This window comes from Varanus komodoensis, unplaced genomic scaffold (genome assembly GCF_004798865.1).
Source record: "Varanus komodoensis strain SLA01 unplaced genomic scaffold, ASM479886v1 scaffold1, whole genome shotgun sequence".
Lineage (NCBI taxonomy): Eukaryota > Metazoa > Chordata > Lepidosauria > Squamata > Varanidae > Varanus > Varanus komodoensis.
The window spans coordinates 127,888,919-127,909,702 of NW_025335268.1; the positions used below are offsets into that span (position 1 = coordinate 127,888,919).

At 40.5% G+C, this 20,784-nt stretch overlaps 2 protein-coding genes across 11 annotated transcripts in view; one reads left to right on the top strand and one right to left on the bottom strand.

Annotated features, from left to right (window-relative positions):
- The window catches only part of ATP2B4 (ATPase plasma membrane Ca2+ transporting 4), a 167,728-nt gene extending 155,343 nt beyond the window's left edge, over positions 1-12,385 (top strand). For 4 of the 5 annotated variants that reach the window (XM_044445354.1, XM_044445319.1, XM_044445327.1 and 1 more), the window contains one exon: positions 1,634-12,385. In XM_044445354.1, coding sequence (XP_044301289.1) covers positions 1,634-1,939 — 306 coding nt within the window. In that variant the 3' untranslated portion in view covers positions 1,940-12,385. The remainder of the gene's footprint in view (positions 1-1,633) is intronic. The other variant, XM_044445335.1, reaches the window with a different exon arrangement.
- Positions 7,715-20,784, bottom strand: part of ZC3H11A (zinc finger CCCH-type containing 11A) — a 33,128-nt gene continuing 20,058 nt past the window's right edge. For 4 of the 6 annotated variants that reach the window (XM_044445392.1, XM_044445384.1, XM_044445375.1 and 1 more), the window contains 4 exons: positions 19,372-19,690; positions 18,242-18,411; positions 17,700-17,764; positions 14,095-16,059 (listed from right to left, as the gene is read on the bottom strand). In XM_044445392.1, the coding sequence (XP_044301327.1) occupies positions 15,801-16,059; positions 17,700-17,764; positions 18,242-18,411; positions 19,372-19,690 (813 nt within the window). In that variant the 3' untranslated portion in view covers positions 14,095-15,800. Of the gene's footprint in view, positions 13,780-14,094; positions 16,060-17,699; positions 17,765-18,241; positions 18,412-19,371; positions 19,691-20,784 lie in introns of those variants that run through there. The other 2 variants (XM_044445410.1, XM_044445400.1) reach the window with 2 other exon arrangements.

Genomic DNA, 20,784 nt, shown 5'->3' on the forward strand with positions numbered 1-20,784 from the left:
TGCATAGAATATGAATTGCTTTGTGAAGCATTATTTAAAGGTTTTTTTTTTCAGATGTGCTTCTTTGGTTTTTGCATTGTGTATAAGTTTCAGTTAAAAGCTGATATAGCAATCTACATTTAATGTGTACCTGAGTAGGTTGGACTATAGCAAGGTCTGCACAATTACCCATGTTTGTCACAGTGAGTGTTACTTTCACAGAAATATGTTGCATCCTGTAAAGGGAAGGTTTCTCAGGTCCAGTGTCCACAATGCCTTTTTGTTCTGGAATGTGATCTGCACTTTGCCTATGTGACCGACCAAACTGTGATTAATATGGGGATTGGAGGAGTAAACACTCCCAGAGTTCAGGGCTTTCAATATAGCCAAAGAAATCAGGGCTTTGACACTTCACAGCCAAATGAGTTTAGAGCTTGCTTCTGAAGACCTATCTGGGTAGGGGCCTAATTTTTAGGTACCTTTGGAAACCCAAGCCTGTTTCCCACTTTTATAGAGATTTCTCTGCACTGGGAAAATAAGGTGAAGAAGTGAGTTTAGTCTTCGATCAACCATAATTGCTTAAATGGCTGCAAATTGAATGTATATCCCTCAGGAGTGGGGATCCTTTTTCATTTTGAGGGCCCATTTCCTCAGAATGTGAGGATGTGACCCTGGTGTAAATCTCCCCTCTGTCAATCAGTGGGGAGCTGCGGATGGTTGGGGAAGAAGGAGCTGTAGAGCAGCAGGACTCAGACATACACCCCTTCCCAGCTGTGACTGGCGAGAGGAAATAATATGAGCAACCAAAAATTAGGCAGTGGAGACTTCCAGTCCATGGCCTATGGAATCCCCACCCCTGCCTTAAGGACCTTATCTTCTTAAGCCAAGAGTGTGGTAAGGCCTCTGTGCAGAGCGGCTGAGAGTGCTTGACTTACCTGTAGAACAAGCTATGAAGTTAATCAGTGCTATCGGGAGAATCTGTCCAGTTTCCAAACATGATAGATCTAAGGAGGTTTTGTCACTCCTGAGTGTGGGCTCCACTTCAGTAACCGGCATCTGATTTACTCTTGCATGGTCACTGGTCCGTTCATCATTACTTGCATTCTGCTTGGGTTTGCTGCAATGCACTGTCTCAAAGTCATTGTGTGTGTACGCGACACATTCAGCTAATTAATCTTTATAGGTTTGAAATTCTCAACTGATACCATCACTTCCCACCCCAATTTCACCTTGAAGCAAATCACGGTTTGTGAGTCTATGTTACACTTGCCACGTTGAGCTGTTTCATTTGAGTATTTTTGTTCAACACGCAGACACACGTTGAGAACAATTGTGCTTTGATTCTCCATGCATTTCAAAGCTATTGTTTAGGAATGTGACATTTCTTTTCTTGCAGCTCCTGAAGCACCTTATGCTTGGTTGCCCCATCACCTTTGACCATGTGGCCATTCTGGTTCGCTAGAAGTCCTCTTTTTATGTTGTTTTTAGTTTTTTGTTCAAAACTACTATTCTTGCTGCCGCTGCTACCACTGTTATTATTTTTGTTAGACTTGTTGCCTTCTTCTTCCCCCCAAAGTCCTTAAGGGCTCCCTCTGTTCACCACTCACTTTTGTATTGCTTATGATTGTTTATCCCCCATCCCTTTTTGGTACAGATCAAAGTGGTGAATGCGTTCCGTAGTTCCTTGTACGAAGGCCTCAAGAAACCCGAATCCAGAAGCTCCATTCATAACTTCATGACTCACCCAGAGTTCATCCTGGAGGAAGACGAGCCTCGGACACCATTCCTCGATGGCACCGATGAAGACCTGGAAGCTGAAGAACTGAAAAAGCCAAGTGAGGAGAGCCCAGGCGAGTCCTCACCCCTCAACAGAAATAACAATGCAGTGGACAGCAATATAGCTGAGGACACCATTCCGGAGCCAGAAAGCCTTTTACACAGCTTGGAAACATCGGTTTGACCTCTGAACGTTGATCCTCCTCCCCCCCCATGCAACACAGGCACCACCATCTGACTACACTCTGCAGCCGCTTCCTTCAACTGCTGGTCCCTGTAGCCTATTTGCTCTTCATTCCTCTTTCCCCTCCCCTCTTTATGATAATTTAGCTGCAGGAACCACAGTACCATTCACCTAGAATTTCACTTCACAAGAGTTATTTTGGCAGAGGTAAAATCACCAGTTTGATACATCTTCTTGAGTTGACCTCCAAATGTCTGTAAAAGTGGCTTTTCTCTTGTTGAAATTGCACGTTAAAAAAAAACCGGTTCAGATTCTCTTGAAGAGCTGTGTGTAGAGCTTCTGATGATGCAGTTGTTGGGGTAGCCTCTTGCTTTACTTCTGGAATATGCATCTTACGTGTCTCCATATGTCCCTGGGGAGAAGGAGATAAATCTAAGGGGTGTTATTAGAGGGGATCTGAACCAAGTATTGGACACGAAAGGGAACCCAGTCTTCCTGACTTCTACCATTTACTTTCCCATTTGTGTACCTCTCTGTTTCCATGGTATTTTATCCACAGCAGGAAATGAGGGTGACTAAAACGTCTTAAAATGCCTTTTAAATTATGAGAGTTGGAAGAAGGCCAAGCAGCAAGGAAATGTGACAGCATCATGTTCTCTGAGAGAATGAAATCAGGTGGAACATGGCTTTTGATGAAAAGAAGTTGTATATGAATTAAGAGCAAATTGCTTTGGAATTCTACATTAGCTGAAGTGTGTGGGTTATTTCTATGTTATATATAATTTGCTTGATTTCAGGTTTGCCAGTTTGACTATCAGGTGAATTAGTCATCGGCTGTCTAAGAGCAACATCTCAGCCTAACTTATAGTAAGAATTGATCCCAAAGAATGTGGCATAAAAAAGCTGTAGTCCCTGCTCAGGTTTCAGAAGGATTGTTTGAGGAAAAGGACTACTTTTTAAAAGCATGCATGATGTAAAACAATACAGTGCAACCAGGTCACCTTGAGTAATAAGCTATTCCTTCCTAACTTTTCCTACATTTTACATTCTGGAGAATGACAATTTAACAGGAATGAGCCTTGGATGCACAGAATTGCTTTTTCAGGTGAAAATTGCATGTGGGTTGGCTCTGCAGGTATGCCAATACAACTTCTCCATAGTTTTCTTCCCTTCTCATTGCACCTAAACAGGCTCCCATCTTTTCCAAAGTGTTTGTTGCCACACACCTGCCTCGAATGAATGCAGGAGAAGGCAAGTCAGCCCCTGTGTTGAGTGAGGGTAGGGTCAGTCTCAGCTTGATAGCTTTAAGATGATAGAACTGTGCTACAACCAAACAGAGAGGCTGAAACTGTCCTGAGTGAGGGCCAGTTTCTGGGAAAGAAGACAGGGCAACCACAGTTTTCTCATGCTGGAGGCAGAGCAGCTCTCAAAATTTGGCACTGTGGTTTTATGTCACTACAGAATGGTTTACTTGGAAAATACAACCTGGAAGCAAAGAGACAGCCAAGCTGTTACTAACCTTATTGAAGGATCTGTTGCCTGGCCTCCATCCCAGCAGTCAACTTACATAGCTTCTTTGGTTGGTGGCTTTTCTTTTTTCCCTTTCCTTTTGAAGAACGCACAGCAGAAACTCCTGTGCCTTGTCTAAGCACTGCCCAAAGCACCGTCTGCTACGTGGGAGCCCGGTACTTTGCCAAGAGATAAGTGTTCCTTAAACAAAAAGTGAAAATGGAGTGTTTTGATTTCACTTTTAAATTCAATTCCCTCACCATGTGGATTAGCCAGTAGCTCATGATTTCAAGCTAGACTTGAGAAATCCTTTTTGGTAGGTCTTTGATTCCAGTGCTGGCGTAAATAGGACTTGAATGTCAGGCTCAACCAGCTGCCAATATTTGGGGTGGGGGAAATGCCCATCACTGACCATCTTTATTGCAATTAAGGCATCATCACATTCTCTTGCTCCTTGTTTCCCTTCGTGATAAATCCACTTCATTCCTGTCATCTGAACTGTACACATTGGGAGGAGTTTAGGGAGGAAAACTGCCATCTCTTGCTATGTGACCTACCAGATAAGAAAAAAAAATATTTCTATGTAGTTCTGTTCTAAAGATTGCATTGTTTCAAAAATCTTTTTTTCTATTTTGAATACTTAAAAAACAAATAGTGATGTTAGACAATTGCATACATATTTATGAAATATTTGGGAGAGGGGACACTGATTTTTGTTCATGTTTGATATTTTTTTAATTACCTCAAGCATATTTTGGAAGAAGGAAAAACCATCACTCCCAGAAATCATTAATGAACAGGTTATGATGAAGGGTCTGGCTTACATTTTAATCAATTTTTCTCTTTTTTGTGTCTAGCTTCCTTGGTAGGGGAGGGGGAAAATAATTATATAAATATTATGCAAAAAATATATAGTTTTCTTTAGATCAGAAACAGATATTTTTAAGTCAGCCATATGTATATTGTTTAAAGGAAACAAAGCTGTGAGTTATATAACTGCAGTGGAATGTAGTCACATGGCTGGCAGTTGACACTTAGGGATTGGTCAGATTCCAGTCAACTTCATTTCTCTGAACAGCCATCTTTGTACTAAAGTCAGTTGTGTTATACAGAAATGTTTTTATATAACTTATGTTGATATGGCTGGTTGCTTAAAGTATATGTGTTTATTGTGCATACATTTTAATGTAAAATAAGATTGGTTTCTCTTTTCTAATTTCAGTTTCAGTGATAAAACTAGCAGCAGTGGACTGGCTTAAATTATTGGGAAATGATAAAGCGAGGGGATGAGGCCTAGTTCACTAGATAAAAGGCAGCAGGCCTCATCCAGAGATTAGTGTCTGTGTGCACACCAAATCAAAGGCCAGCACTGCTGGGTTCTGTCCATGACACCTGCTTGGGAAATAAAGGAGGCCTTTTCAGTCATGTCCCCCTGCAGCTCCACCACATTGTCAAAAGGCGACTGCACCAGCCATCTGTTAGGGGATAGGCTAGTAAACCCAGTCGTAATAGAGATCAGCACATACTGATCCCCTGGAACACGATGGAAGGGGTTTTTTTTTAACCCCGTGCAGTGTTCTTTTGTCTGTATTAGGAGAGCATCAAGTAAGGTGACTCGTGTTCAGAAGTCCACCTCGTTGCATAGCCTGCCTTGCTGGATGGGAATGGGTGTAGATTATAGTTCTTCTAAAATATGCCATGAGGGACAAAATGATCTTGCAACCAATAGAATTGTCATGGGGGGGCATGGGGTGGAAGAGAGCTTCGTCTATTGGGTGTATAGAAATAAAAATAATAATTCAGGGTTGTGCCATGTCAGACAGGAAATGAAGTAATATCCTGTGATGTGTGTTACTTTGCCTTGGAATGCTTTGTTGTTATTTTTTAAAGAAAAGTACCTTGGACATAATTTTGCATCCAGTTCTTAATAGTAGGAATCCATTATTTTTGTTAAATAAATTGGCAGATTGGTACCAAAGACATTACATCACTTCCTGTGTGCAATGAAGAATATTCATTTTTTGGAGTTAGAATTATGTAATTGGTTCTTTTTATTAAGTCGCACAGGCATCTGACTTAATTTTTCAAACATTTTGTGCAATAAGTTTAAAAAATGAAAATGACAATTCCAGGAAGAAAACAAAGCAAATTGTAATTTTAGCCATGGGCAATTATGAATAGAGATAGAACAACCAAATTTAAGGCTATTTGAATTGTAGAAATATCTACAATTTGTGTTTCACTTGGCTTTTTTATTGGAGGTCAACACAAGCTGACTGAAGATCTCCAGCAACATGATTCACACAATCAAAAGAAACTGCTGTGACTTGTTTAAATTAGCATGTGCCAGACACCATTCTGTTAATAACATGCTGAGGTGAGCGTTGTCATGTTGTCCAAGCCCAGGCAGTCTGGAGAAACCAACCATCATTTGAGGGTTCAGATGACACAACAAGCTGTGCCAGAAAGGTAGCTTGATGTGTTACTGGCAGTAGGACTTGTATGATCATGTGACAGCTCAATAGCTCCAGTTCAGTGGGATGTTTCTCAAGAAAACTTTAGTTAAAGAATTGTTGATTTGGTGCACATGACATGGATGCCAAGCATGCCTTAATTTAGCTGTGAAGACCATTTTGTCATGCCAGGTGCCCATGGGAACCCTTTTTTGTATCATGGACTTGCCTGCTTGCAATAGTGTACATATCTGGCTTGATGGGTTGTTTGAGATGGTAAGAAACCCTCAGATAACTCTAAGAACAAGCTATGGGTTATTTAGCCACATTCTCAGATAATCCATCATGCCAGGTTCTCCCATCACAGCAAGTTAAAAGCACACTGCTACTGCTCACATATTCAAAATGGCAACTGGTGTGCTCCACTAAGCCCCACAGTGATGTTGTGGCTTTGTGAACAGCTCCCATGTCTGCTCCTCAGCATTCCCCCAAACATTGCCTAGTACTGCCATTTTTTCTGGGGCCAATGGTTGAGATGCCTACAGGTCTAGTAAGACTCACAGCTTTGAGGAAAAGGCAAGGTAACAACAGCTTCCAGATGTGTGATGAAAATCTTCGCTGAGGTTACTTTCTGCTCAGGAGGTTATCTTCTTTTCCCTCAAAAGAGAAATATGAGAGGGATAACCAACTTGGCAGTGCTAAAGACAGAATATGGGTTCCCTCCCTCCCTCCCTCTCATTCCCAATATTTTTCAAACAGCTTCGATATTTATCACCCTGACACTACATGGTTTTTTGTTTGTGGGTTGTGGTGCCAATAGCCCCACTAGCCAAAAAGATCCCAGTTTGCACATTCATGTGCCCTTGGATGAACCCATGGCTAAGGCTACATGTTTGGTTTTTTCCTGCCCATAAATAAATATATATACAGTAATAAAATAAATATTTGTATGTATATTTATTTCAATTTAAAAGCTTTTCTAAAGAAGCATGCAGATATGAATTTATGTTTCCCTTTTTCAGTAACTAGTATAATAAGCACTGGCATTTTTGTATAAAAATGAAAAAAGACAAAACAAAAGACTGAATATTATGTGGTATGCATGACATTTAAAAATGGTGGTTTCAAAGCAATATGTACCCTGGTGTGTTTGCCATAATCTAGAGTCCAGCTTAAAGTGCACCTGATCTGTAATTGCATTTTGATATTATTTAATCTCTATGTATGATGTTTTGCATGTATTTATATGGTTCTTGGGAGGATTTCTTTTCTCTGGGGGAGGGGTAAGGAGAGGGCTGGGGTGGAATGATTGACAATGAGCTTCTTCCAGAACATTTGAAACTCCAAGCATAGATAATGCTCTGATGGGGAAATCAAGCCAATTTTTTAAGGTGCAACAGGTGGGGAAAGGGAAACTGTTTAGAACTAATAAAGCTTTTTTTGCTGTTGAGCAGAAACAATGCGCAAGTGCGTTGAGAGAATAAATTGTGCCCATTTGTAACTGTGATGTCTTCAGTATGTGTCCCACCAGTTTATGAAGTCACTGATCATCTACTGATGCTGAGTTAAAGAATGACTCGAATGAATGTAAAAAGCTCCAGTTTGGAACAAAATTGTACTGTAAAAGCTATACTAAAAGTTATTTTTGGTTTTTTTTTAAACCCCCAAAAGTTAAGTTGATATATCAATTTCAATATCCAACGTGTGCAGCTGTGCAAAGCCTTCTGTGCCACTTCTGCCATCTCAGCAAGGCCCAGAAATAGCCATCAGATACTAGCCAAGACTATAGATGCATGCCAGCACATAAACAATCTAAAAGAATAATTTCTTTTATTAGAGAAAAGGCAGAACACTGCTTTTACACACACACCTGTCGAAGAAGAACATTAACAAATGTTAGCTTCAGGCAGCAGTCACGGACATAGTGACACACATTAACATTTGAAAAAAAAATATAGCAGTTTATCCTTTCCAAAAAAACACCATGCTCAGCAACAAAATCATACAGATATGGTATGTGTAATTAAGTGATTACATGATATCATTTTTAATAGGTGCATAGAGTATAGTATTGAAAATTAAAAGCCAATTCTAATTTTATTCTTTTAGTATGCACATTTTCCAAGACTGAGGATCCTCTTGAACCTGGCAGCAGGGGCAACTGAAACATGCATTTATTGCACCTCTGCATATATTGAAAAACCTGATAAAAAGTGCATGTCTGAAGCAATCAACATATTTCAGCAAAAATTTCAAAAAGGTTTTTGGGAATATCTTTGTGCACATATTGTTAACAGAAAGTCTTGGATGCTCTTCTATAGGAAATAGTTGCCGTTTGCTAGTCTTGCCATTTGTCCTAGTCTCTGTGTTGTTCTTCCGTGCAGGACGGGAGAATTTGATACCACCATGTGATACAACAGAATTTGGTCAGGAAGTCATTGCTTCAACAGAGGACTTCAACATGTCCTTAAGTTACCTGTTGCATGTGCTATTTCAATCCTGTATTAGGTAGCCACAAAAGACATTCCTGTACTCCAAAGATAATGTGGTCAGTTATATATAGTAGATACCGTAGGCAGAATCTAGTCCATGTACTAGACCTGCGGGAAGGCAGTAAGCAGAGGGAAATCTTGTGGAGTAACAGGGAAAGGGAGGATTCAGTGGAACTAGCAAGAGGTAAAAACCTGGTCAGTTCCTCAAAATCAGCATCTTCTCATGAAATGATTAAAATGTTAAACTGTTAGATGTAAATCCCCAGCTTTCAGAAGAATTTTTAAAAGTCAGCCTCCTGCTTGGATAAAGGGGATGGGGCACTGTTGGCAAGCTCTCCATCTGGGGAAAACAGATATACCATACTTTGTCTTTAATAGTTGCTTGGAGGGGAGAAAAAATGGGAAGTGCTGGTTCTCCCTTCAGGCTATGAGGAGAGGTGCCACCTGCTTGATTTCCATTCCTATGCAAGTATTAAAGAAACCAAAGTGTTGCTTTTCCTGTATTGGTTAGGCCCTGGCATCTGGCCTCAGTCCTGATTTAGTGATTTAATGACGTCATTACTCTGCAGGTACGTGACAGGCACTTGCCCATGCTGGGCTCAGTGTGGCCGCCTCAAGTGTTTTCTGCAAGGATAACACTACACGAACACCTTTGGCACCACAGTGCTGCTTTCCTTGGGACCACATTACTGGCATGTCAAAGATTGCACACAAATTTTAATAAGTTGAGCCCCATAGAACCTTACTTTTTTGCTTTCATGCACTGAAGGACAGCATAATGCTCAGGTTAATATAATGCTAAAAGGCTAAATGGTAATATAACACAACTTTGCTGTCTTGGAAATTAAGCTAACAAGTTATTTTCTAAGTTTCAAAGCAGGCAGATAGGAGAAGCAAAGAACATGATTTTTGTCCCATGAATCAATAGTATACATCCATTTGTGAAAACGAATCTGTATTTCCACACACCAAAGTCCTTTTCACTTTCACAATATCCAAACAAAATGCAACTTTTTAAAAGGCTTATTCTAACTGGCCAGGAAGCTAAGCATTCCCCTATTATGGTTCTCTATGCTGCCTTTCAAAAATGCCAAACTACTACTAATGTGAGCATTGTCTGATTTCTGTGGCCTCCATGCTCTGTGGTTCTTGTTACCGTGTGATCTGTGCTTTTGTGCCATAATTTGGTAGATGTGACAGCTACTATTTTTGTGCCTTTCAGTCAGCCCACCACTGCCCAATCTAGATGTTCTAGCTACTTCTTAACTTGAATGAGGAGTGATAGAGAAATGTAATGAAATTTCAGGTTACAACAGATCCTACCAATATCATACTGTCAATCCTAGGACCAACATCTTATGGAGACCAAATGAAGGGTATTGTTTTGATTAAAGGCCATAAGATAAATACATTGTAAGAGCCATTTATGACATTGCAGCTTAATAAATACATGTTATAGTCCTACAGTGGCTGGATTCAGACAACACAAGTTTTAACTTGTTTTCTGCTGAACTATGAGCTTTGGTTGAAGCATGGTTTATTTCATTGCCTGAAGCCAACCACATAAACAAGCCATAGCTTGTTAGCACAGCTGGATTCAGCGAGCACAATGATCCATGGTTCAATGACAACTCATGCTCAAATCCTTGAGTGTGGTTTATCATGCTGTCCAAACCCAGACACTGTATATCTATTAAAGCTCTCCCTGTGTAGGGCAAGTAAAATAGACTAGATGCCTGCACAATTCCCACTGAGTGGGTTCAGATAGCATTTGACTCTAGCCACACTTAGCTTGTGCATGGGCAGAGTGTGGGTTATCATTGAACCATGGGTGGTGGTTGAAGTATGAATTATGTTGATTGGGTTGACAAGTCACAGTAGGTTGTCATCTTGTGCAGATCTGCACTGCGTCCTGAAGGATAACTTGTGTGAGAACCTGGACAACTCAGGACTTTCGTTAGGGTTTGTTGGAGCCCTGATGAATTGTTATCTCATCCAACCACCACTAGAGGACCAGAAAAGTGACAAGCCACTCAGCAAAGCCCTTTGCTGCTCTTGTCAGTTTCACCTGGACCACTGCCAGTGACAGCCATGCTGATGCCTAAGCAGCACAGCGGAGCAAGTGTCACTGGCTCAGTATCTCCCTTGTTAATGGTGACTCTTTCTTGTTCACTTTGTCTTTCCTCCCCACTTCTTTTTGAGATCATTTTTAAATTTTAATTATTTGAGATCACTTACAGATCATCAACCCATCTCTGAGTTAACAGCCAGTGGCACCCCCTCAAAAGTTCCCAAGTGTTTTTTTAATATGTATATTCATTTGTCCTTGTTTAAACAAACCAACCAATCCTGAAGAGCCCTGTCAAAAACCCCCTTTTAAATGAAGCCTAAGCTTTGACAGCCATCAAAGTCTGTGCTCCTATAAAAGGTGGTGATTCACGCTCTTCCACCTATCTGACCATCTAAACTCTCAAGAAAAAATACAAAAGGCTAAGAAATGTCAGGTCCAGAATATATTTATTGCGAGGAGGGGTGCTCTTGCTGCACAGGTAGTGATGTGCTGGCCATTTTTTTGCAAGCAAAGATCACTTGTGGTCTTGTTTTCCCTTGAAACAAGAGGAAAGTTAGAATAACTGTTTGCAGCCTCTCTGGGTTAATGCCCATGCTTGTTGCCTTCTGCACTTCAGCAGCAAATACCTTCCAGGACACACACTAGACAAGGCTCATTTCAAACCTGTGGGAGTATACAAATCCACACTTTCCCAAGTCTACAGCAAATTTAAAAATAAAAGTGGGGTAGGGGGTTGATTTTCACTAGAAATAGGCAATTGCCTTATACCAAATAAGACCACTGGTCTGTCAAGCCCAATGTTATTAACATTGATTGGCGGCACCTCTCCAGCATTTTTAGCAAGAATATTTCCAGCCGTACCTGGAAATACCAGAGCTTGAACTTGGAATGTCCAGCATGCAAGGCATGCTGTACTACTGGCTTGGAGAATTGTCCTGTATATGGGGAATTCACAACTAAAATAATTGAGAACCAGTGCAGTGTAGTGGTTAAAGTTCTGGACTGGGTGACTTGGGAAATCTGGGTTTGAGTACCCACACAACATCACTTTAGAATGACTGACTGGAGATTTATCTCCAGCTATTTCAAGTGTAGCTGGGAAAAGGCGATGTGAGTTGGAAGAGGCAATGGGACCTTCTAGCCATAACAGAAGTTTCATTGAGCTCTTCAAGGGGTTCAGATCCAATTTTGAGAAGACATTTGACAAAATTAGGCAGAAGCAGGAATATAGTGTAATCAATTGGTTTAATTCAAATTTATTCATACTTGACTATATAGAAATCAGTGTGAAAACTTAGTCATGGCTAAGTCCTTTTGATTTCAATAGGTTTACCCCAAATATGACTGCAGACCAGATGTAAGCTATTACTGGATTCATAGTGATACTCAGCTTGAATTAGGTGTCCAAAGCTATCATTTGCATTGGCCTTTATCTAATCTTTTTCTCCTAGCCAGTAAACCTTCATTAGTGAAGAATTGGTCTCCAACCTTTAAAGGACAGATCAAAATCCTTAGTCATTTTTCAGTTAGTTTGCTACTTTTGGGCCTTGCTATAATTTGAACGAGACTGCTGGCTTCTCAGTCTACACCAGATGCAAACTCAGTGATGTAATTGACAGAAAACTGGATTTGGATTGTTTAGGCCATTTATTTTGCTGTGTTTGAACTAAGAAATTGAACCCAGCAGACCACTGCCTCATTCTTTGGCAAAAATAATGAATTAAAAATATAGCTATAAACCAAGCAAAGCCTCAATAGATATCAGTGCCGAGTATTTACTTCCTGTCCTCTCTGTCTGTTGCGGTCATCTGGTCCTCTGCAGTGTCTCTGACAAATTCAGACTGAACTTGTGAGGCCATCCATTGTCTATGGGCAAGCATTTTTTTTAATCTAATTGTAAATAAAAAGATACAAAAATGTAGCCCAGTTCTTTCTTGCTTCTTGGTATGTTTTTGGTCTCTAGTTGTGCCGCATCATGAATGCCGCAGTGTAAATGAGTCAGAAGTGATTGTGTGTCTGTGGCTGGATTTTGCTTCTGAATTTCTCAGTCCTGATAAATGTGGGTACCTGTGGTCCAAGTGTGTGAAGTCTCACTTCTTCCGGAGTTTTGTTTAACCTTTGCTGCCTCAAATTTTACCTAGTAGTAGTGTGGTGTCTGACAAGCATCACGAGCTTTCTTGCTATGTACGCTGAATCACCTATACAGCAAATTTCAAACAATGCCACTATGAGGAAAGGTACAACATCTGGAACTGTTTAGGTTAGAAAACAGGTAAGGAGAGACATGACAGAGGGGTACAAAATATAAAGGATGTGGAGAAATGAAGGCAGTGGATAATATTTTTGTCCCTCCCATGACACTGGAGAGATGCCATTTCTATGCTGTCCAATAGCTAGTGCTCTGGGCCGTTCATAAAAATTACCAAACAGAAATATAATAGAAATTTAAAACTATTCAGATCTAGGGTACAGTCCAGTCCAATGCAAAAGTATTTCCTTTTGAAAAACATGCATAGGATCAGAATATACATGAAGTAAATGGTTTTGGATCCAAAGCTTTTTAAAGTTACAGCAGTGGGATGGGGGTGAGACATTTAAAAGTTTGGTGCAACCATACATGGATTGCTGTTACAGTTTTGGTCACACCTAAAAATCGTCACTGTAATGTTGGGAAACGGAGAAAAAGGGAAGTAAACGGTTCCAGGGACAGGAGCAACATTATGAGGAAATACTACAACATGAAAGAACATTTATGCCTGATCCGCCTCCCACATTTTTTCCTTTCCATGAAATCCAACCTGCCTATAGAGGAGAAAAACCCATTTCCTTCCTCTCCTGGTCTTCCTCATGTCTGACTTTAAACTGTGAACTTGCAGGAGGCACCTGTCCTCACATACTCTATGAAACACCAGACATGCTGATGGCACTATATGAGCATAGTATCGAGGAACATGTGGAAGTCATGCCCATTTATAGCATCTTTTCACCCAACTATGTGCAAGTACCTACAGTGACACAATAGCTATACTTTATGCAAGGTTAAAATAAGGCAGGCACACAACTTTCTTGGTCTATTCGGCCAGTGTGCTGCCGGTTCAGGACCACTGATGCTGCTCTTACCTTACTGCTAGCAGTTATCTGTATAAGAATCACCAGAGGACAGCAGAAGAGTGTCTTTGCATCCCAATGGCAGCATTTCCAGTGCAAATGGCCCCTTTGCCACTGTTGCTCCTTGCCAGGAACAGGCCCTCTAGGGAAGGCATGGCACGGGAAGCTACAATTAAGGTCACAAGGAAGGCTGTAGGTTGTGCATTTCTGAAATACAGCAACAGGCATGAATTTGGGGGTGGGGGGGGTAGAATCAAATTGTGGCTTCCAGATGAAAAGGTATACAGTGAAAAATCTAACACCTGCAGAATGAAGCCACAACTACCACAAACTTAAATTCAGGGCACACCTGAGTGTGGCTTACTGGAGCTGCATTTATTCTGGCCTACTTGGTTGCATATAACTATAATAAATAAAATGAATAAACAGTGATATTTAGCACAAACTTTGTAAGACCTAAGAAACCATGACAAGACAAACTTGTAACCTATTTCTACATACAGGAAGTAGAAATGAAACATGTTTCTTACATTAGTTTTATTTAAAACACAAATACTTGTAATGGTAAACATGTGTGATTCAAATACAGTGATTTTAAATAGAAAACAAAAGGACTAAGATGCTCAAAACATAATGGAGTAAAATCAAGAGAGGAATTCTCTTCAACAAGAAAGAAAAGTGAAGATAACTGACCACAAACAGAACATTCTGCTGAAGCAGACAGGAACTCTTGCAAACAACATGGAAAAGATCTTTCACAGCCTCAGTTATGTTACTTTTCATTCACAATCAGCCAGAAGTTTTATCACTCCTCAAATACACTGAAGGTCATTGTTTCCAAGTTCTTGGGAACAGTATACAGACTAGCAGTTCATTCAGGGTAGCCATTTTAAATTAAGTCTCTTTTCAACTTTTCCTTCTAGAGGCAATGCTTCAAAATGAATTGGCAAAGCAAAGGTTTTTTCCTGTTAAACCGAATGTATTTACAATAAAATCAAGCAACATCTTTTTTTTTTCCCTTGCTAGGACACAACCGGAAACGTATCCTGCACCATTCCTACACCTTTACATGTGTATGTAGCAGGAGTAGACTAAAAGCAGTAGCAATAATAATGAACAAAGTGATTATAAAATATGGAGGTAAGATTGAGTAAGAACAATTATCAAGAATGGGTACACAATACATCCAAGTCTTCAAAGGTTTGTTGCAGGGTTCAAAGGAAGTCCACAAATATAGCTCAGATGTATGGACCAGGATGGTGAAGATGGGTACTCACAGGTGGGCAGTTTACAGGACCACAGCTAAGAACTCTACAGATTTGGCAGGGGGAGACTGTATACACAGGAATAAGTCCTCCAACTATTTAACTGGCCAGAGGACAGCTTTCCAAAGCTCAGATGACCCACGCAATGCCAGCAGAGTGGGTCATCACATTTTCAGTTTAGAGAAAGAAAAGAACCTGAGAATAACTTTGCATGCCTTTAAGGGCATGTTTTAATTATTACTTGAGAGAGAGAAAGATACAAGAATACAATGGGGATTTCTTAACTTTTTCTTCATGAGTTTATGCTTGCAGGTGAAAACCCCTCCTGTTGGTACAGAATGATGGCTAAAACACACTGTTCAATAGTCTCTAAGCATATTGCATCATTTTCAACATCAAGAGGGACTGAAGCTCCACCTGCACTGTTACAGCACATTTGGTCCAAGAATATTATCTTCCCCTTCCTCTACATTAAAATGTACTGCTGATCTAGAATCAATTTTTAAAATAATTACATAACTCAGAGCGTTGACATACTAACTCAAGAACACAAATTACCCTCAAAAAATCACAAAACAAGAGGAAGCTCTGAAACACACAGACAATGAACTTTGCCACAAGGCCAGAAAACTAGCGGAACAGCTCAGTTCAAATCTTCATGAAGAACATTGTGTTGATGGAACAGGTGAACCCTGTGTAGGGTTCTGAATGGTCTCAGATTTTTCCTAGTTGAAATGTCCATGGTTTTGTTATTCAAATACTTAAAGTGGACAGGATAGCAAGAGGACAGTCTTAGAGGGACATCTCTCTGACCAGCAGGGCAATTCAGGACCATCTAATGCAGACAGCTTCTCAACCAGCTCAAGTGTGCTTTAAGACTCCTCATTTAGAAAGGGTTAATTCTTGGTTATCCAACAAAATATACAGCTTTTATTTCTCTCAAAAAGAAACTATATGAAAAAATCAACTGTCAATCATTTCAGAGAGTTCAAGCAGGAGGTCATCCTCATCTTTTCCTGGGTCTAAATCAATCTCGGCTTCCAATTTGCCTCCTGAGATTTCCCAAATAAGCTTTTCAAAGTCATCTTCAACAGAGGAAGGTGTTTTCCCTGCTCCTGTTGAGCTCAGTCTGCGTGTCTTCACTGCTGAATGGGAAGAGGTTGAGCTTGTGATCTCCGCTGGTAACGTAGAAGCCACCTGGGTATCCATTTCCATCTCAGAACTTCACAAAGAGGGGGAAAAACAGCTCAGAATGTATCCATGTGGGAAACAACACAAAGGTCTGGACCCTTGGAGAACTCTTAGGCACAGCAGATTTGTACATAAGTTAATAAGTCATTAATAATATGGTTAATAAGCCATTTCAAAACTCTTCTCTACCAGCAAGCATGCTACAGGTTAACCACAGCCATGCGACTAAAGTAAGGAGGAAGTAGATAAAGGTAGAGATTATGTAGCAGTAACATCTAGATCGTATTAGCAAGAAGAGAGAACACCTGTTCAAACATTTGATATGTGTCATCATATGCCAAGCAAAGAAAGGCTTTTAGATAGTTTTAGCAGTACTGGCTGCAATTATCTGCTTTCTTAATTTTACACTACATAGCCTTCCACTTTATTTTTAAGATAATGTAGGTTAAGATAAACTGAGCAATATGCAATGCAAAATGGAAGAATGTCAAAATGAAAACATTATAGAGCTTACTAGGTATGATAAAATCAGCATATAATCTGTGATGCCACAACACAAATGAATCACGACATGAAATTTCATCTGCAAGACCACATCAGATGCAGAAGTTATAAAGGCCTACTTATAAAGGCCAATACCAAAATGAATGAATATTCATCTTTAAAGTGGCATAGTTTTCTTCATTTTTACTATAACAGATGAAAAGGCTAGTGCTCCGTACTCAGAGATAGTACACAGATTAAAGCAAGGACAAATGTCAATTCTGAAACCCTACCAGGCCAATTGCAGTTAAACTGTGATTTACAAGTTATCTTAGAACTGCAAAGGATCTTCAGATATTACCAACTCGGATTGAAAAGGCAGCACACTGTCACCAGAAATTTGAAGATACAAACTTCACCTAAAATAAGGCACTCTCCTCTCTGCAGGAGGACATAAACAGCAGTATGCAACATGGGCTCAATGGACAGCAATGCACCCCAAATACCTTTATTTGTGCCCACCTAATGTGGCTAGGACTGCTGTGAAACAAACTTTTGTTGCTGAAACTGTGTGTTCAAAAGAGTTCTTTATTGCGTTGGACATCAGACCTTATTTTTAGTCTTTTGGACAAGTTATTTGTCCTTTTCCAAACATCCAGTGGCAGCCAACTTGTGCTGGTGCCTAGGGCAGTTTGTCAAATGGCTACACATGCCCATGGCCCTAAAAAGACTACATGCTACTGCTTTAATGAGTGCTAGCTCAGCAACATCTTAGTTTTGCTTTTATCTGGTTGACTAAACTGAAGTTACTTTAGAACCAAGAGGAAAACTATTTGTGCTTTGTACTGAACTCTTCTTTTAATCTGATTAAAGGTATACCTTTATCTATCATGACTCTAACTTGTATTTTTTCAGGACCAACAACTGTAGACCAGGAATTTTCAATCTGAATGTATTATATCCAAGGTTCTTATGACATCACATTTATTTCATTCTATTCCCAATGTGCCTATCTATCATCTAATCCTTCATTCCTAAAAGAAGGAAAAACGTTAAAGGCCTCTATCTTAAACTTCATACAATCTCATTGCAGTAGTGACTAATCAACACTCCTATTCAGTAAGCACAAACTGTTCTACGATAGTCCCTTTGAAATACACTATCACTATTAATAAATTCAATCATTACCTGTTGGAACACACTCTGTCAGGAACTGTGACCCCAGTGTTCTTCGGGAGGCCTGGAGCATTTGGCTGGGGAAAAAGAAACAGATAAAAATAAGATATCTCTCTACAGGCTCTTTTCCCTCTCTTGTTAACATGACACTTAATTCTTGCACATCCATCTTGTTTCTCTCTTTTTATTCAAAACAAAAAGCCTCTCTCAAGAGAAGTTATAAGTGATACTTTCCCAAAGAGGACTGGCCAATTAGCACTGAAAACCTTACAATGCAAAAATTCTTATTGATTTAATACAGTACAAATTTACAGCTTCCATAGAGCCCAAAGGGCCTGATCCTGCCTAATCTTGGACGCTAAGCAGGGTAAGGCCTGGTTGAAATCTTGATGGGTGACTTAAATGTTATGAACCACTCAGAGAGCTTTGCCAATGGGCAGTAGAGTAGTGTAATGTAGTAATTAAAAGTATGCAAATTTCAAGACAGTCTAACATTTCAAGCTATCAAAGAATTTTGGTGGAAGTGATCCAGCTACATGCATCAGTTCTCATACCAAAGGTAGTGTTTCATGTGGAAGTTCTTTCACGTCTGTGTTTGGGATGGGGTTCAGTGGCTTCACTGCTGCAATGGAGGGACGACTCTCTGGTGCTTTACGTTTCAATGCTTGCTTTGCTGAAGACAAAGGTTTCAATCCACATGTTTTCATGTTCACCTTGGATTTGGCTAGAATATGAAATCCAGTCAGTTAACATTGGAGGCAATGTCTCTTTTCCTTTCCTCACTCTCATTAAGGCTAGTTTTAAGATTCTAGGAACAGTACTCCTCTTCCTTGAAAGGGTCATTTTTACATGTACCAGATTTATAAAGTTTGAGAATACTTAGAAAATTACATTTCTATAATTCTAACATAACTTGCCACCACACACATTCTCAGCACTCTTCACACACTTCAGTTCTTTGCCTCCATGGAAAATGCAGCTGCACCAGGCTGCACTGTTCTGCAAGGAGGCGCTTTTTGACCCAGAGCAACTAGCATTAGGAGTATCTCTTCAACACAGAACCAAAGCTAAAAAAAAAAAAAAAGGAAAGTGATGCAACTTTACCATTACATGTCCTGTGCCAGTGAGATGGGAAAAATTACTTAGCAAAGCAGTTTCCAGAAACTCCCCCAAAGTATTTAAGCTTTAGCTGGGTCTACAGCTTAAAGGTTGGGTTTAGCTGCTTGAACACTTTTTCAGCAGTGGTGTAATGGATATAGCTGACCAACAGCTTGACTATTAGGGTAGACTAGGAAGCTTCTGAGTTTTAAGTTAGAAAACACACATATAAGCGTTTTAGGTAATTTCAGAGTTGCATAGAAGCACTATGCTTTCACGCTGTTCAGGCACACAGCAGAAACAGTTCCAAGGGAAGCAATGGCGGGACTCCCATAAGGAGTAACTTTTCCTGTTACCGTCTTCTTTGTAATCAAGTTATGCTAGGGACCACATGACTGAAACTCTGCAGCTTGTCATTTAACATATGGGTGGATGAGTACTAAAGAATAGTCTATGGCCTTTCCATGCACTTGCTCAGGTTTTAAGAAGTATGAATCATCTTGATGGCATCCTTTCTACCTGTTTTTGTCAAATGGTCAAGCAGGCCAGCCTTTCTATGAGTAAGCCTAGCAGACATGCCACTTACCTCTAGCCCTTGGTTCTACAGGTTGGGTAGAAAGCCTCAGCTCTGCTGATCCCGTGTTCTCTGGTGCGGTCTCCTGGGTTCTCACCAGTAACCTCTTTGTAGGTAGACGGGTTTTCCCTGTTTTCACAGGAGATTCAGGATTTGTAGTGGCTGGTGCCTTCCCTTCTGCCATTTCTTCCCCAGCAGGTGGCACAGTCATCCGTTCCTCCTGGGTCTTCCTCTCTTGCTGCTGTTTTAGCCTTTGTTTCTCTTTCCTTATCTCTTCTAAGCTCTTCACATACACTTTGGAATGTGAATTGCTCACACTGTCATTCAAGGGCTGGGTGGAAATTGAAGAAGGATAACAGAGAAATTTCCCCCAAAAATCTATATAAGGTCTTTAAAGAATGTACTATGAACCCTTCTCAATTCAGATCTACTAAAATGCAGCTGACTGGTTTTAAAATGAGAATCCTCATCTTTACTCTGGAAATTCAGTCTAGAGGCAGCACGTGACTTTCCATGACCAGAACAGAAAGAGAATGCACTTCTTGGTGGAAACATGAAGCCACATAGCACCATGCAGCTTCAACCAAGAACCAGTTATCTACTACAGAGTATATAGCTGAGGCTTGGCTAACCAAAATGGGCTTAATACAACTCAAAAACACAAAATGACAGCCCACATTAAATTTATCTGTGTGCATCAAATTCAATACTGTATATATGGCAGCAACCAGTGGTGACCACCCACAAAAAAGCCGGTCCCAATAATTCCACTAGGCAAGCAAGTGGTGCCCACTATATGCAAGAGGCACTTCTCAACACTTCCAGGACCAATCCAAAGCAACTAGAAATGCTTGTTTTCTAGAATGAGGCAGGTCAGCTCTGGATGAGCAAAATGGTGGGCACTCTTTCACAAAGGATTGGTTTTACAAAGGATTGGAAGGGCTGACCACTAGCTGAATGTGAGCAATAGGCCAAGCTGCAAATGGACAGCACTGGGTATTGTTCTATGTTTATAAACCACAAAAAAAACCAGATTATATAGTCCTGACATGCTTTCTGGAGACTGCTGTAGGACTTTAGATTAGGAGCTTTAAATGTTGTGTTGTTGGCTGATACTGCGTGTCAGAAAATGAAGCCCAGTGTCAGGATAAGAGCCTGATCCACCCTGCAAGTGCTTGCCGAAACATCCTTGCAGGTACTTGCAGGGAACAGCTGTGGGGCAATTATGCAGTGCAGCTCAAAGCCCTGGAGAGCAGCACAGAAGGCTACACTGCGTTGCTGCTCCTTCCCACAGCAATACAAGCTGTCCTAGTGACGTCCTTGAGCTCTGGCTTCCTGCACTGTCTCACCTGAATCCTGTTTCCTGCCTACCCACCCAGCCTACCTCCCTGACTCCCGCCCAGCTTCAGCCTGCTCCTGCTTCCA